This window comes from Rhamphochromis longiceps, linkage group LG14 (genome assembly GCF_057381845.1).
Source record: "Rhamphochromis longiceps isolate RC_006_pf linkage group LG14, R_longiceps_female_GT1.1, whole genome shotgun sequence".
NCBI lineage: Eukaryota > Metazoa > Chordata > Actinopteri > Cichliformes > Cichlidae > Rhamphochromis > Rhamphochromis longiceps.
In genome coordinates, this window is record NC_140570.1 from 41385067 (window position 1) to 41403060 (window position 17994).

The 17994-nt window shown below is 45.0% G+C and overlaps 3 protein-coding genes across 3 annotated transcripts; 2 read left to right on the forward strand and 1 right to left on the reverse strand.

The window, feature by feature from the left end:
- Positions 1-1944: 1944 nt before the first annotated feature.
- On the forward strand, positions 1945-3117 carry LOC146654819 (uncharacterized). Its single transcript, XM_085380160.1, has one exon. It carries the CDS (start codon positions 2170-2172, stop codon positions 2776-2778), a length of 609 nt encoding a protein of 202 aa, XP_085236286.1. The 5' UTR covers positions 1945-2169; the 3' UTR covers positions 2779-3117.
- Positions 3118-7566: 4449 nt separating this feature from the next.
- On the forward strand, positions 7567-8526 carry LOC146654820 (olfactory receptor 10J5-like). The gene has a single exon (XM_085380583.1). The coding sequence runs from the start codon at positions 7591-7593 to the stop codon at positions 8524-8526; it is 936 nt and encodes a 311-aa protein (XP_085236709.1). The 5' UTR covers positions 7567-7590.
- Positions 8527-12953: 4427 nt separating this feature from the next.
- On the reverse strand, positions 12954-13895 carry LOC146654821 (olfactory receptor 10J5-like). The gene has a single exon (XM_085380584.1). It carries the CDS (start codon positions 13893-13895, stop codon positions 12954-12956), a length of 942 nt encoding a protein of 313 aa, XP_085236710.1.
- Positions 13896-17994: the final 4099 nt, after the last annotated feature.

Here is a 17994-nt window from a genome sequence, read left to right on the forward strand (position 1 = left end):
ATCCCCCAAATTATTATCTAAAATATACAGAACACTTTCTAAATTAGATGAATCAATATCCCTTCCTACTGCAAAGTGGGAAGCAGATTTATCAGTCAACCTAGACCAAAACTTCTGGTCTCAGATTTGCTTAAAAACTTTTAAATTAATTAAAAATCCCAGTCTGCAATTAATACAATACAAAATACTTCATAGAGTGCACTATACAGGTCATCGGATGTTCAAGATGGGCTTTACATCTTCCAACAACTGCTCACACTGTCAAGGCAATACACCAGACAATTACATCCACGCTCTTTGGTTCTGTCCACCAGTGCAAAAGTTTTGGCGCGAGATATGTGAAGACTTATCGAAGTGTCTGAAATGTAACATTCCAACTTCCCCCTTAGTGTGTTTGTTGGGCAGCTTAGATAATGTCACTTCAGAAAAGAATATCGCCCATATGGTTTTCACTGCCCTATGCATAGCCAAGAAAACAGTCCTCATGAACTGGAAAAATAAAAATAATCTTAATTCTAACCAATATAGAAATTATCTATTAGATTACATTAGTCTTGATACAGCCTCTGCCACCACATCAGATCAATTGCTCTGGGCCCCTTTTATCAGCTCCATCACCTAGTGGGGGTGGGGGGTCATAGTTTGGTCCCGCCTTCACTGTTGTGATTGGTGAGGGGGTAGGGACAGGCTTAGGGCGTCGGGGGGTTCCCCGGAGGCATCTTCCTTGGGGAGCTCAACCCGGGGTAGCGGTCACGTCCGGTTGGGGGCTCTGTTGGCTCTCAGGTGACTGTTTCCTCGCGGCTGCATGCAGCGGGGCTAGGGGAGGGTCTGTGCTGACGGACGTGGGTTACTGACCTGGCAACCTGGCTGCCCCTGGGTGGGTCCGGGATGGGCGTGAGGTTCTGGGGGCGCTCCGTCTCTGGGCTGGGGCCCGGGCCGGGCCTCGGGGGCTTGGGTCCTGGTTGGTGTGTTGCCGGGGTTGTTGGCGGGTGGGTGCATGGGGGCCCGGCCCTGGAGCAGGGTGCCGCCGGTGCGTCGAGCCGCCTGGGGGGCTCTTCAACTGGTGGGGGGGATGGTCACATCTTGCAGGAGCTTTCTTCTCTTCAGGAACTCTCTGCAGGAGGGGGAGATACAGGAGAGGTGGAGGAAGATCTCAGCCTGGGCGTTTACCGTCTTATGTAGTCTGGAAGATGTGTGGTTGGTGGGGTGGGTGCAGTTTTCTCTGTGGTGGGGTTGGGTGGACTGTCCAGGGCTCTGTGGAGCCGGGGGGCGCTACTGCACTGGGCCCCAGTCTGATGGGCCTGGGCCCCCCTTCCCTGGCGGGTCGCGGAGGGTGGGAGTGCCTACTGGGGTCAGCGGGGGAGCTGGCCCCAGGGAGGGGTTACCTGCCCCTCCCTCCCTTCCTTCCCTCCCCATCTCCAGCTGCCTCCCTCTTCCCGCTCCTCCACAACCACCCACACATGCAGGGCCTTGGAGTGGGGGTATGTCACCAGGGTGCAGAGGAGGCTACCCCCCCCCCCCCCCCCTGTCCCCTTCTGGCTGCCTCTGCCTCAATTTTATCCCACAACTTAGACATTCACATTATTCACACTCTCATTACACATACATATAGGATCTTGGTGGTGGGCACAATCACGGAGTCCAAATCACCATCAGGGTGTACACCTCACCCCTGGCGTCGTTGCCCACCTCTCAATTTTAAATACACATAGACATTGAGGGCTAGCAGGAGGGACTATGCGCTTACCTGCTGCTCCTTGGCAGGTAGCTCCATGCCCTCCTGGGTTTTAATTGCACCTTAGAACACATATGCATCAACACTACAATGAGCGGGTGGAGGGAGGTTTGGAGTCTTCTCCCACCCCCATTCTCTGCGGCCTGCTGGAGCGGGAGGGCTAGTAGGAGGAGTTGGCCGTCCGACTGCGGTCTGGAGTGTGGAGCCTTCCTGCTGCTGCGGAGTCGGGGTGGTCTGCCTCTCCCCACCGCAGGGAAAAGGGTAACACCACCTGGGTCTGGGTGCAATTCCCCCCTCCAGGGGCGGGGGCACCTAGACCCGGTTTGTAGAGTATGCTTGGGGAGTGTGATCGTGTGTACAGCGTCTCTTTATGTCTGTCTCCACGTTGGTTGAGTGTGGAGTAAGTGCATATGAGAGCATGAGGGTGGGAATGGATGTTTGTGTCTGTGTGTGCCTGTATGTCTGTGTCTATATGTCAGGTTGGGTATCAGACGCCACCTCTCTGGGGACACCTCAGGCCCTCCAAGGTTTGGAGGCCTATCTCCACCCACCACCACTTCCCCTGCCGGTGGCGGACTCCCTCAGGTGTCGGTGTGTTGGTGGTTCTTTGTGTCTGGGGGTGGGCGTCCGGGTACACACCGGCTCACTCCTTGGCGGCCGCTTGTCGGGGCCTGGGGCCTGGGGCTCGCTCGGGCCCCTTTGGAGGTGGGGTGCCCCCGGCCTCTCGGCCTAGGGCTCGGTCACTCAGGCACAGCTGGGGGCCGGCGGAGCTCACGGGCGCGTCACTGCAACTCCCCCTGACTTCTGCTCCGCGGCTGCTGGGCGAGCCCTCATCTGGGACTCTCCTCAGCTCTTACTGGAACAGTGGCGCGGCTGCCCCTCTGTTGGTCTTCCATGGTCTCTTGTGTTCTGGGGGCCTCTGGATGTCTGGAGTTTTGATCTCCTCCATACCCGCTTCACACCCTGGAGGATGGGGCTGTGGCCCCCCCACACTCCCTAGCAGATCATTACATGGAGAAACCTTTGGAATGCAAGCATGCTGATCCACACAGGTATGCACACATGGGTGTTCACAGACGTGGACTAAAGCTTTCTTGGCTGCTGCCTCAAAGCACACTGTGCGCTGTCTATCTTGCGTGCTGCACAATATCGTTTATTATTTAGTAAATATTGATATCTATGACTAGCTAGTTTATTGTGATGGTGCTTTGTTTTCTCTATTATTATGTTGCTCTTTGTTGTTTGCTGTCTCCTCTGTTTGTTTTTTTTGTTTGTTTGTTTTTTTTTCTCCATACAGGTGACCCAGGAGTTCTTTTTTTTTTCTTCTCTCTCTTCCCCCCCCCTTCTCACCGTCTCTTCTCCCCTTTGGTTTTCTTTCTTTCTCTCCCCCTCTTTCTCTCATTCATTCCCCCTGTCCTATTTATTAAAAAAAAAAAAAAAGATAAGGTACCGATAAAAACTGAGCTGATTTCTGAATGAACAGAAGTGACAGCAGCAGCTTGGGGGGAGTTGATGAATTAAAAGACTGATTAGGGGAAAATAATCTTCTATAATAATAACCCCACAAATCGTCCGAGAGCAGAGTGCGAGGCCACTGAACTTCATCGGAGATGATAAGCCATTTAGAAGCAGTCAGAACCGTGAGTCGACTTAGAGAGTGGTCTCGAATAATTGTGTCGAGGGTGGATACTAGATAATGCTAGTCCTTATCTACGAATGATGGATATGGAAGGAACCCGGATTCTGCAGCGGAGGCAGGTTGCTGGACGGGCCCCTCGGAAGGCAAACAAAGGCTGGTGCGGTTCTCCAGAACCCCCAGCGGGAACAACAGATGAAGGCCGGACGGGCCCCTCGGACCCTCCAGCAGGACCAGGTTGCAGAACAGAGGACTGGGGAGAGGAGTGGCGATGGCAAGGGCGACATTTCCTTCTGGAAGAGGGAACCGGTGGAGAAATGGAGACCACCTCCTCCTCCGACCACATAGCCGCCAGGAAAAAGGCAGGTGAACGGACAGGCGAACAAGGTCCCGACTGACGGGAGGAAGGAGACGAAGTCTGTGACAGCGTTGAGGCAGGTGGAGAGTGTGTGTTGTCCTGGGGCAGCGGTAAAGAAGTGGAGGTGGAAATAGAGAGAGCAAGCTCGCCAGCCCTGACTTGCTCCCTCCAGGCAGCTATGGAGCTGCCCAGCACAGTGGCCGTAGAAAACAGATTTAGCCGAGGGTTGCTCCGAATGACAGCGTCTACTGCGCTTAGCCCAACCGCCATTGTTCTCAAATCCTTGGCCTGGGCAATGCGGTCAAGAAGCTTAATCATCTGATCCATCTCAGCGTTAAACTCAAAGGCTGAAGAGTCTGCAGGGTCCATGTTCTGGTCGCATCGTTCTGTCATGAATCGCTGTGTGGCAGACAGGAGTTGAACCCAAAATTAGGCACGTTTAAACACAAAGAACTCAGCTTTATTTGCTGGCAGGGGAAAGTTATACAAAAGCAAACTAAACTAAACTAAACTAAAATCACAGTGAGATCCACACAGCATGAGGGCAGCAAGACTAAGACTCCAAGGTAAACCTACGCAAACAAAACACACAGCAAGATAAGGGTAGATCACAACATAGACAAACTGAAACACAGGGCTTAAATACACAGAGGAGCAATCAGGGAACGGGCAACAGGAGGGAAACACAGCTGGGGCAAATCAGGCCTAACGAAACAGGGGAAGATACATTAACATAAGACATGCACCTCCAAAGTAAAACAGGAAACATAACACAGACTGAACTTAAAGACACAGACTCACAGGCACTGCAACAGAGGGAACAGAGACGTGAACCATAAGACAGAACTCTAACAAAGAAACCGAAGACTAGAAATGACAAATAATATAATAAACTCAAAACCCTGGGTCAACAACCCAGGCATCCTAACACAAGTAGGCCTGCAGAGCGAGAGCGAAGTGCTCTAATAGGGTGATATGGTACTACAAGGTCATTAAGATAAGATGGGGCCTGATTATTTAAGACCTTGTATGTGAGCAGCAGGATTTTGAATTCTGGATTTAACAGGAAGCCAAACAGGAGAAATCTGCTCTCTCTTTCTAGTCCCTGTCAGGACTCTTGCTGCAGCATTTTGGATCAGCTGAAGGCTTTTCAGCGAGTTTTTAGGACTTCCTGATAATAATGAATTACAGTCGTCCAGCCTGGAAGTAATAAATGCATGAACTAGTTTTTCAGCGTCACTCTGAGACAGGATATTTCTAACTTTAGAGATGTTGCACAAATGGAAGAACGCAGTCTTACATATTTGTTTAATATGTGCGTTGAAGGACATGTCCTGGTCAAAAATGACTCCAAGGTTCCTCACAGTGTTACTGGAGGCCAAGGTAATGCCATCCAGAGTAAGAATCTGGTTAGATACCATATTTCTAAGATTTTCAGGGCCGAGTACAATAACCTCAGTTTGATCTGAATTAAGAAGCAGAAAGTTAGCGGCCATCCAGGTCTTTATGTCTTTAAGACATTCCTGCAGTTTAACTCATTGGTGTGTGTTATCTGGCTTCATGGACAGATAGAGCTGGGTGTCATCTGCATAGCAGTGTAAATGTATGCTATGTCTTCTAATGATGCTGCCTAAGGGAAGCATGTATAATGTAAACAGAATTGGTCCTAGCACTGAACCCTGTGGAACTCCATAATTAACCTCAGTGTGTGAAGAGGACTCTCCATTTACATGCACAAACTGGAGTCTATTAGATAGATATGATACAAACCACTGCAGTGCAGTACCTGTAATACCTACAGCATGTTCTAATCGCTCTAATAGGATATTATGGTCGACAGTATCGAACGCTGCACTGAGGTCTAGCAGGACAAGCACAGAGATGAGTCCACTGTCAGAGGCCATAAGAAGATCATTTGTAACCTTCACTAAAGCTGTTTCTGTGCTGTGCTGAGCTCTGAAACCTGACTGAAACTCTTCAAATAAACCTCTGCAGATGATCTGTTAGCTGTTTGACAACTACTCTTTCAAGGATGTTTGATATAAAGGAAGGTTGGAGATTGGCCTATAATTAGCTAAGACTGCTGGGTCTAGAGATGCTTTTTGAGTAAAGGTTTAACTACAGCCAGCTTGAAGGCCTGTGGTACATAGCTGATCATTAGAGATAGGTTGATCATATTTAAGATCGAAGCATTAATTAATGGCAGGACTTCTTTGAGCAGTTTTGTAGGAATGGGGTCTAAAAGACACGTTGATGGTTTGGAGGAAGTAATTATTGAAGTTAACTCAGAAAGATCAACTGGAGAAAAAGAGTCTAACTTAACATCAATGGTACTAAGAGTAGCTGATGAAGTCATTACTAGTTAATGTTATTTAATATGAAGGTAATAGCAGAGTGTTACAGGCATAGCCCGAAAGCATGTAGCCTCATGGGCAGTGTAGTCCGTGCTGCAGGGAGAATGGACTGCCATACCCGTTAAGTGTCTGTGAGCGAGTGTCTGTGTACGAGTTGTCATCGAGCAGAAACGGGAGCTGGAAGCATGTAAATATAATAATAACCACTGCAGCCAAGAAGAGTGCCTGACGAGCCCAGCTGTAAGTAAGCTATTAAGACTCGACTGTACGCTGTGTTCGTGTTTCCTCTGAAACAATAAGCTCCGTTGGAGCCTTTCAACGCCTCTCTCTGTCTCTAGCAAAGTTGACCCACACAACAAAGTAAAGCTAGTTTTCAGCTACGAGCCCGACACAAACCTGACGTATCAGCCAGAGGTCCCTTTACTACGGTTCGGAGCCGCGGACCTGTTTTATATACGCGAGGAATAGTTTTCTATACGAGATCGCTGCAAAAAGTGCAGCCTTACCTAATGTCCACCTACTGTTACTCATTTATATGAAGATTTAAACATCTGGTTGGTGTTGGTGTGGCGAGTATAACTCCGAAATGACAACACAGGCACGGCTTCTTCAAGACGGGCGCTTTGCTGCATTTATTGAACGCCGTGAAAACTACAAACATAAAACACAAAGGCTCGTGGCCACCTGCCACTTCGGAGGTCCTAGAACAATAACTTTACAGTCCTGTGCATTCTTGAACAGCTGGTAGACTAACCAGGCTTTTGCAGATAGCTCGCTGAACTCCTTAGCGTGATTATTAAAAGTTGGCTCACAGCCTATACTATCACGCCCAAACCTCGCGATAATAGCGGTGTAACAAAACTGGTTCTTTGTGACAAGATAAACATGTCTCTTGTACAAGATAAACACACCTTTACAATATTGTCCACAGAAATGTACAAGCAAGAACATTTTAACTGCTGGAACCATCTATTAAACTTCTTTATACATAAGCCATTTCTGTGACACTTACAGCGAGTATCCTTCAGTAACAGTAACAAACCACACAACCTGCATTTGAAATGTTGGCTACCACAGCAGTGTAGTATTGCAGCATGGCATTTGGGTCTTCTAACTAAAATAGGAAAACTTCACACACAAACAGCACCCATCCCTGTGGATCATTGTAAATGCCATTGGAAACACACCGTGTTATGTTGCCAGTTTGAAAGCTGATGTTAACATTTCATAGCAGTCAGCAGCCAGTGGAAGGTTCAGAGGATGATGTCATTCTGCTGCTGGGGGCATCTGCTGAGCTGAAGGCTTTAAAAGAAGCTGGTCTGATGCACTCACTGCTTTTTGACTTTTCGGAAGGTTTTCAGTTAAAAACTCTGACAGGTTCCTTTCATTTGCTCTGTGAAATATTGTTATGCAGTTACACATTTCTCATCAGTTCATGTGTGTTTTTATATGAAAATATTTGGTGTAAGTATTGTTCATTAAGCTGATTGTGACGGACCTTTGCATCATGATAAACTTCACAGAGGGCTCATACTTCATCCTTGGTGCCTACTTTGATGCTGGGCCTACAAAATACTTGTTTTTCTTGCTTCTCTTGTCTTTATATTCTTTAATCATTTGCGCCAATGTCCTGCTGATTGTGGTTATCTGTGTGAACAGAAGCTTACATGAACCTATGTACATGTTTCTGTGCAGCCTGTTTGTGAATGAGCTGTATGGTAGTACAGGGCTGTTTCCGTCCCTCCTGGTTCAGATCCTCTCTGATGTTCACACTGTTTCTGCTCCTCTCTGCTTCCTGCAGATCTTCTGTCTGTACTCTTATGGAAGTGTGGAGTTTTATAACTTAGCCGTCATGTCTTATGACAGATATCTTGCCATCTGCTGTCCTCTGCAGTATAACACACGAATGACATCCAGCACAGTTTCTGTGCTCATCGCTGTGTCGTGGATCTATGCTTTGTTGCTGGTTGCTGTGACAGTTTCTCTGAGCTCACCTCTGCAGCTGTGTGGGAACATCATCAACAAAGTGTACTGTGATAACTATGCCATTGTTAAACTGGCCTGTTCTGACACCACACTCAATAACATCTATGGACTGATCAGCACAGCATTCACCATTTTTCTGCCTCTCACGTTAATCTTTTTCACCTACATGAGGATCCTGAAAGTCTGTTTTTCTGGATCCAAACAGACCCGACAGAAAGCCGTCAGCACCTGCACGCCTCACCTCGCTTCTCTGCTCAACTTCTCTTTTGGGGCTTGCTTTGAAGTATTGCAGAGCAGATTTAATATGAACACTGTACCAAACATTTTACGTATTTTGATATCACTGTACTGGCTTATATGTCAGCCGCTCTTTAATCCTGTGCTGTACGGGCTGAAAATGTCCAAAATTTATGACATTTGTAAAAGTTTGCTCTACTGGAAAGTTTGGATCATGTAGCAGATGTAATTAAACAAATGAGAATATTTAAAGACATTTCTTCACTGGCTGTTGTTTCCCGTTAGGCTGCATTCAGTCTTCAGCCACTTAAACACTGTAAGAGACAGCAAAGCCTTTAATCATTCAGCAACACATAAGCAGCCACACGGTACCTTCCACATGTGTTCATGTAGGACACAGGTGTCGAACTCCAGGCCTCGAGGGCCGGGGTCCTGCAGGTTTTAGATCTCACCTTGGGTCAACACACCTGAATCAAATGATTAGTTCATTACCAGGCCTCTGGAGAACTTCATGACATGTTGAGGAGGTCATTTATCCATTTAAATCAGCCGTGTTGGATCAAGGACACATCTAAAACCTGCAGGACACCGGCCCTTGAGGCCTGGAGTTTGACACCCCTGATGTAGGATGTCCAGATAAAATTGGTAAAAGCGACACCAACATGGTGGACCTTTTGTCACTGAATTCTTTGAGACACTCAAAAAAGCAGATTTCAGCAATTTTTTAAAATTAGATTCTCCAACACTGAAAGAAAAAGTCTGCCAAGAATGCTGGGTTTAACTTTTTACATCAAAGTTATTTACTAAAGTAAGATGGAACGTTTAAATGTTACATTTAATGAAATCTAGTTTGAGATGTTCTAAGAGAGGTGGAGTCTGAGACCCAACCTGACATATAGACACAGACTAACAGGCTGTCAGGGGTCGTGTGTGGATGCAAGGAGGAGATGACCCAAAAGCAGGACTCACGGCGCAGGATACAGAAGTTTATTATAGTGAGTGGATGAACAGAACATGAACAAACGCTGACTGGCTGGATGATTGAATGGCTGGCTGAATTGGAAACACACACGGGAACGATGGCAGTGACAACATCACATCAATGACAAGACGGTGAAGGACTTAAATACTCTGACTGATGAGGATGATGACCGGTGAGTACACAGCTGAACATAAGCTGACACATAGGAAGTAGAACCAGAATTACTGACTCTGAGACAGAGGGCTGGCACGGTGAAGCGGGAAACATGAATGTGGAAAATAAACGGAACATGAACTAAAATGCTGAGTCAATGACCCAGGAACCCTGACACAGACACACACAAACATAAACATGCATTCCCACTGTGAAATGCACTTCACACACGCACACACATGCACGTTTGTTTGTCGCCAGATGCCACGTTTATTTCTAGTTTTCATTTATTAAGATAGTCCACAGTCTGACAGCTCCAGTCTCAGCTGATTTCCAGCCTCCCCTCCGCTCCTCTCCCGTCTCACTATAAAAGGGGAAGGAAACCATCATCAGTCCAAACGCCATCAGCTGTTCTCACCTGCGTCTCCAGCACCGCCCCGTTGAGCTCACTGCACCACTCCTCCCCTGCAGCCGCGCCCGGGACCACACCTCCACCACACCCACTCTCATGCACACATCTACAAATACTCAGCTCTCACCCAACATGGAGACACACAGAAATGAACACTGTACACGCACTCACACTCCCAGTACATACTCTATAACAGGTACCATCACCCCCAGAAGGGCAATCTGCCCCGAGACCCAGGAGATGTTTCTCTTTAATCTGGGGTTGAGACCGCCCCCTGGTCCTGCAGCAGCAAGGAGGCCCACCATCCCAGACCCCAACCAGATGGCCAACTCCTTCCCCCGGCTCCCCGCCCCCAACAGGGAACAGGGAACGGGGGTGTGAGAAGACCCCATACCTCACTCCACCCGCTCATATGTGGTGTTGATGCATGCTTTTCTAAAATGCATTTAAATGGTGGTGCTAACAATCCTCTGCCAAATAGCATCTGGTAGCAGCATGGCCCCTCCCGGGAACCCTCAATGTCTACATGTATTTAAAATTAAGAGGTGGGCACCGGGGCCAGAAGTGAGGTTGAATAAACAGACTGTTCTCTGGATACCGGTAAGTGAGCCAACCCCCAAGGCCCTATATGTCGACCCAAATTTAGGCCGTTACAGCTGCAGACTGCAGCCCCATAACCATCAGATGGCATCTGAGGCTGTAGGGCTTCAAAAACAAAGAACTTCTTCAAAGGCCTCGTCTCCCTGAACGCCACAGAACTGACCGTTTGGACCAAACATGGGACGTTGAAAGGTGGAAGAGAGTTTTATTCTCTGATGAGAACAAATGTAACCTTGATGGTCCTGATGGTTTCCAACGCTACTGGCATGACAAGCAGATCCCACCTGAGGTGGTTTCTATAACGATGGAGCTCATCACTGAGCTCATGTTTGGATCTTTGATTTCTGTTTTTGGGGGTTTACAGTTTTTTTTGGAGGTGTGGTCCTAAACTTTTGATCAGCAGTTTAATTGATATTGGTGGTGATTTAAATGCTTCATGACGATCGCATCAAAGCACCATTCAGCGTCTCAATTCTCCCTGCTGTCCTCCAGGGTGTTGGAAATGATTAAGCCTATTTATTTAGTTATTCATCAATTGATTGGTATGATTTGAAGCTTAAAAAGGTTCGTTCTAAGCTAACATTTAGTTTAGTTTGGTTTTGGGGGTTTTTCCACCAAGTCTCTGGTGTCTGACATCACTTATGCATTTCTATTCTGTCAGCTACCTTTCCATCCTCAGTGGCATCAAAAACTCAAAGTTTTAGTCCATAATGAACACCATGTTTAAACTTAAGGGCATCGATAAGTGCATGTGGCACCAGGAAATCCTAGGCCAAAGGTTGATGATTGATGTTATGATCATATCATCAGATCTGTGGTCAGATGTTCTGGTCACTCGGGTGAAGAGAGAGGCTGAGGTGATCGCCACCTGGTGATGAATTGGATCAGGTGGTCAGGGAGGACGCTGGACAGACTTGGAGCACCCACATGTATAGTGAGAATCAGCTGGGAACACCTAGCACAGGGCCCGGTCCGCAAAATCTTCCACCTCTGGCAGATCTTCAGCAGCATTCCAAGGAATACTGGAGCCCTCAGGACTCTTGCTGCAGCATTTTGGATTAACTGAAGGCTTTTCGGGGAATTTTTAGAGGCCATGCTGCTAGTGAGTCGGTTATGAGCTAAGCTAAGCTAGCAAAATCTAAAGACACAGTGAGCGAATACAAATTAGCGAGTGAGTACACAGAGAGTGCTTCGGATGAAGCACGTGAAGATTCTACTATGAAATAAGAAGTTTTTTTTATTAAATTGCTCCGCAGATAAACTACACAAAAACCCCACTGTGTTGGAACAGGAAGTGATGCTCTTCCGCAGAGAGAGCCAACGCCAGGTAAAAGCTCCTGACAGTCTGAACTCTTAAGATAACATGAACAGCAGTAAAAGTAAAACCTTGAATAAGCATTGAAGAGCTGTATATTAGTTAAATGTAGTTATTGCTAAAGCATATTAATAGAAATGATCAGTAGGCCTGCTGGGTGTTTATGCAAAAGAAGCTCTGAGGAGAAAGTTGTTTTTTTCAGCCATGAAATCATCCTGGTGTTTGATTCCTGAACATTTCATCTCTTTCTCCTGGATGAAGGTAAACCGGTTCCTCTGGAGAAATTGTTTTTAAGATTGTTTTTGAAATTTACAATTTGACTGTCATTTTGCAGAAGATAAGACATTTCTACACTCAGTGAAATAAGGGTCAAAGGTCATTGAACCACAAAGGTTGTTCTCTAAAGTGAGGTGTGCTGGCTGCAACAATTTGTGCATTTCACCTATAAAGATGTCTTACATCTGACCTTAGATCAGCTGTGACAGCCAGCTGTGTCTGAGCCTCTGACTCTGTGATGTCCGTCAGCACTTATAAGCTCCGCCCACCTCCTCTTTCATGATATGAAGTATGTGCATTCACAACCTGAGCAGACTGTTGTTTTTTTTGTTGTTTAGTTTTATGGGTTGTTTAATTTACCTTTCATACCTTTGCATTCTTAATTTTGCCCTGAGACAAAGAGGCAACAAATGTTGAAATAAAAAATTATCAAACAAACAAACAAAAGAAAAAAAGGTGAACCGCAATAATGCTAAGAATTTGTAATGGTATTGAAATGTTGTGAGGGGACTTGTGGCGCTGCTGCAGTTTGCAGCTGATCCTGAGCATGTGCTGCCATGATGGGCCAGGCGTTAAAGCCTCTATGAGTGTCTGTGCTTTGTTTTAGCTGAGGATGCTTTCAGTTCTGTGAGGAAGGAGCACAGAACCCACAACTGACTGTCTGCCACCTTATCTTCCTCTCCCGATTAGACGCTTCAACCTCAGTCCAAAAAGCAGAGCATTTTCAGTGTTTTGCAGGTCTTGTTGCTGTCTAAGAGAAACGATGTAGTAGTTAGAAATAACATTATATGATATAGACTTCAGACTTTACAGAAAAATGAACGAGCCCTATTTATGGCAGTAATGAAGTACACAAAGAAATAAAATAAATAAAGCCAGACACATTTATTGTTTTCATTCTTTTTCAATCTAACTCAATATTGTGTTAACTTTTGAATAAAGCAAACTTTTACAAATGTCACGAATTTTGGACATTTTCAGCCCGTACAGCACAGGATTAAAGAGCGGCTGACACATAAGCCAGTACAGTGATATCAAAATACGCAGTACATTTGGTACATTGTTCATATTAAATCTGCTCTGTACTATTTCAAAGCAGCCGCTGCAAGAGAAGTTGAGCAGAGAAGCGAGGTGAGGCGTGCAGGTGCTGACGGCTTTCTGTCGGGTCTGTTTGGATCCAGAAAAACAGACTTTCAGGATCCTCATGTAGGTGAAAAAGATTAACGTGACAGGAACAAACGCTGTGAATGCTGTGCTGATCAGTCCATAGATGTTATTGAGTGTGGTGTCAGAACAGGCCAGTTTAACAATGGCATAGTTATCACAGTACACTTTGTTGATGATGTTCCCACACAGCTGCAGAGGTGAGCTCAGAGAAACTGTCACAGCAACCAGCAACAAAGCATAGATCCACGACACAGCGATGAGCACAGAAACTGTGCTGGATGTCATTCGCATGTTATACTGCAGAGGACAGCAGATGGCAAGATATCTGTCATAAGACATGACGGCTAAGGTCAAAAATTCCACAACGACATACGAGTACAAAGAGAAGATCTGCAGGAAGCAGAGAGGAGCAGAAACAGTGTGAACATCAGAGAGGATCTGAACCAGGAGGGACGGAAACAGCCCTGTACTACCATACAGCTCATTCACAAACAGGCTGCACAGAAACATGTACATAGGTTCATGTAAGCTTCTGTTCACACAGATAACCACAATCAGCAGGAGGTTCGCACAAATGATTAAAGAATATAAAGACAAGAGAAGCAAGAAAAACAAGTATTTTGTAGGCCCGGCATCAAAGTAGGCACCAAGGATGAAGTATGAGCCCTCTGTGAAGTTTATCATGATGCTCTAATTGTTCATCAAACAGTCTTAACACTAATTTTGTTACATATATGAATGTTAATTAACACAATTCACAAGCATCAAGACAACACATTAAATGCAGATGAATCATATTCAGTCACTGACATCAAAAACATTATATTCAACATATAAAATCCTTCCTGTGTGAAACTCAGGCTAACAGCATGTAAATCATACACACTCATACACACACCCTCAGACTGAAGCCCTGCTTCTTTTAAACCATTCAGCTCAGCAGACGTCACAGCAGCAGACTGATCTCATTATGAGAACTCCTGATTGGCTGCCTGAGTCAGAGGAAACCTGAAAGGACCTGCAGGACAAAGATGTGTCGTGACAGGTTTCCTATATGGCAGTGGGCCTTTAAAAGAGTTATAAACTTCAATCAAAATTTGGTTTACTTACTGTTTATAATAAGTTCGTGTGTACTTGTGTGTTTTCAGAGTTCTGCAGCAAACACTGCTCCACTTTAGATGACAGCAGATTAACAACTTGTAACGGCGGTCTGGCGAGGAAGGAGCAGCTAGCAGGTCTAGCAGGCATGTGGTGTGGAGGTTAGCCGGACAACTCAGAGCCCAGTCAGTTAAACAGAACAGACCTTTACTTGTTGCTAGCAGAGTGAGAACATACAAGCCAGGTCTCCACGGCTCGAGTCTGTCCATTTTTTCTGCGAAAATGACATCACTTCCGGTTTCGGCCAGGTAATAGCGGACATACGATAGTTCACGCTGACGTCTATTCCAACCTAGGAAGTGTTGCCAACAGCTGATAGGATCGGCACTGGTTGGGTAGGAATACACCAAATGCACTGATTTCCACAATCATACACACCATTCCCCCCGTTTATGGACAACAGCGCTTGGACATCTCTCATGGACATTCAGATAAAACTCACGGACTTCAGTGTGGATCAGTGTTTTTGATGTTAACATGTGTTATTTATGGGGAACTCTTTTTGAGAATCTGTATTGCTTGGTATAAGCCAGAAGAATTTGCTTAGTTGTCTTTGTGCACCCCCACTGTCACGGCGGGGTGCGCCGATGTGTATGGAAACAGGACCCAAAAGCAGATGAAGACGAGGAGTTGTAAGTTTAAACAGAAAAGTGATCCTTTATTAGATGACGGCAGGGGTTAACCAGGAACCGAAAGCAAACTGACAAAAAACCCACTAAGAAACAAAAACTATAACATACAATGACAAAGACTGTAACTATGACTATGGTGGAAAAACGGGCGAAGACTATGACTATAACTGTAACTCTGGTGAGATAAACAGACGACCCGACAATGACATGCAGAAAACAGAGGGCTTAAATACATACATGAGGTGATCAGTGTGTGAATGTGTGTGTGAATGGGTGGATGACTGGTTGTGTAAAGCACTTTGGGGTCCTTAGGGACTAGTAAAGCGCTATACAAATACAGGCCAGGCCATCAGGGGAAGTGGAGACACATGGGGGAACAGCTGACTGACATAAACCTAATGACAGGACCAGGAGGAGGAAAGCTAAATACAATGAACAAAGAACACATGACACTGTCAGAATAAAACGGGAAACACTAAAACTAGACATGACAACTCAACTTAACAGACCTAATACGTGATGAATAATACAAGAACCCAAAACATAGAAAACCAAGGGAACAATAATAAATAACAGCTTAAACTAAAGCTAGATAGGAAATGACACAAAAACTAATCACATATCAAAATGAGACAAATACAAAAATGAACTCAGAGCGCTGGGTCAGAGACCCAGCCTGTGACACCCACTGGGTTTTTCGGTTAATTGAATAGCTGCAGCAGGAGTGATTATTTAAGTTTTCCTTTTCTTTTCTTGTTATTTTTCTTTGGTTTCAGTTAAATACACGGTACCTGCAAAAGCGTTGTGTGTATTTATTAATTACTGCCCATCAGCTCCAGTAGCATTCCTAAATCTTCTGATTAATAATAACCTAATATTTCACTCAATACCTAGCCTGTATTCATTCATTAGCGCTTCATCAGTGTTACATAACCACAATCAGAGACTTGTTGGCAGCAATGATCATGATGTATAATATAGGAGTTTTAAACTTCCAACATCCATGTAACCTCCAAGAATGAAACCAGGGTTTTAATAGTTTTGCAATTTTCATTAGTTTTTATTTTTATTTAGTTTTGACTTCAGATTTTCATTTTTATATCAGTTTTAATTAGTTTTTACCAATTGTTTGCTAGTTTAGTTTTTATTTTTTTGAAAATCTTTAGTTTCAGTTTAGTTTTGATTAGTTTCAGTTATAGTTTTAGTCGTGTTTCCAGTAATTAAGTGTAACAACATCCCAGTTTCATCATATCAGTCATGCTCTTCTGCTCATCCTTGGGTATGTTGCTATTCCAGCTACCATACCCTGCACAGGTCGCCTGTCTGTCGCAGGGCTAACACGCAGAGACAGACAACTCACATTCCCACCTATGGGTTCTTTAAATAAATAAATAAATTAGGGCAGATGAACAACCACTGATACCAGGCAACTATAAAATGTATATCTTGGCCCCAATGAGACTATTAACTCTCACAGCACCGGGTGTTCGTAATTTTGGTTCAAGTGATAAACTTTTTGAAGGCAATTGACTCACACAGTTATGTAGATGTCCCCGTCCTGTTGTCTCGGGTTGCATCACACTGCCTTGCCTGGGGTTAGCTTCTGTTTCTGGGGATGAGGGTTGAGTGTGCTCCCTTCTCAAGCTAAGCTAGGTTAGCCTTCTTGTGTGAGCTTTTCAAGTGCACTTTAAGGTTTGTGGGATTTTTTTCCCTTTAGAAATGTCCCTCATAATTTGTCTCTTTCCACTACAAGACACTTGCTTTATCCAAAACACAGTCATATTCAAAGTAATCCCAAATTGGACTCTGGCGCTTTCTCCCGACTTTTCCTGACATGATTCTGCGCGAGGACAGAGCAGCAACACAGACGACTCGACTAACGTGCTGCCACCTGCTGGCACAATGAGACACAGCAAGAAAAAAATCTGGAAACGAAACTTTATTTTCACCCAGGACACGCTCACATCAATGAAAACTAAACACATTTTTGCTATAAATTCAGTTAATTTTAGTTTTGTGAACACTCATTACAGTTTTAGTTAGTTTTGCTTTTTTTGTTTTTATTTTTATTTCCGTTAACGAAAATGTTTTTACACTTCTAGTTTTCGTTAACGATAATAACCTTGAATGAAACAAGACAGAGGAAGTTACATTTAGCATAGTTTTTCTTTAAGCCACAAAATAAGTATAAAAAGATGACACCGTGTGATTCAAATAATTACCCCAAAATCTTCAAAATCTTGGGTGTGTGGTGTGACGTGAATTAAAATAAAGTTGGTTCTGAACGTTGCTCCGTGGTCCCGCTGTGCCTTATTCACGCCACATCACACACCCACCAACCCCTGAGTCCCCGTGTTTTAACACGGCGGGCGTGATTGCGGATGCCGTGCAGGTGCGTCCGCACGGCACCGCAAACCACGCCCCACCACAAGATGTTTTAAGGCTGTAAAACCCCTCACTACACATTTTCACACTTTTCTCTCTTGTTTAAACTGTCAAAGTTCAAACCTTCGTGGAAAAATAAGTCCAGTATTATAGAATGAAACCAAAGATCAAACTCTGTTTTCATGGGAATAGAGCAGCTGCCTGAGAATCCAACATTAATGGATCAATACTGAATCAATGGTACGGAAGTAGAGGAATGAGTTGAGTATGTCTGTGAAGGTTCTCAGTCATCCAGGTCATCGTTGTCAAAGGAGCTTGCAAAGAAAAGCGTCTGGACTTCTTTAAGTTGCTTGAAGACGTTTCACCTCTCATCCGAGAAGCTTCTTCAGTTCTAAGGTCAAATGGTGGAGAGTCCCAGATATAAACCTAGTGGGAGTTGTTAGGATGCCTGGGTCGTTGACCCAGGGTTTTTGAGTTTATGATATTATTTATACTTTCTAGTTTTTGGTTTCTTTGAGTTCTGTCTTATGGTTTATGTCTCTGTCTTCTTTAGTTGCTCTATCTCCCCTGTCACCCTTGTCTAGTTCGCGTCTATGTGTATCCTTAGT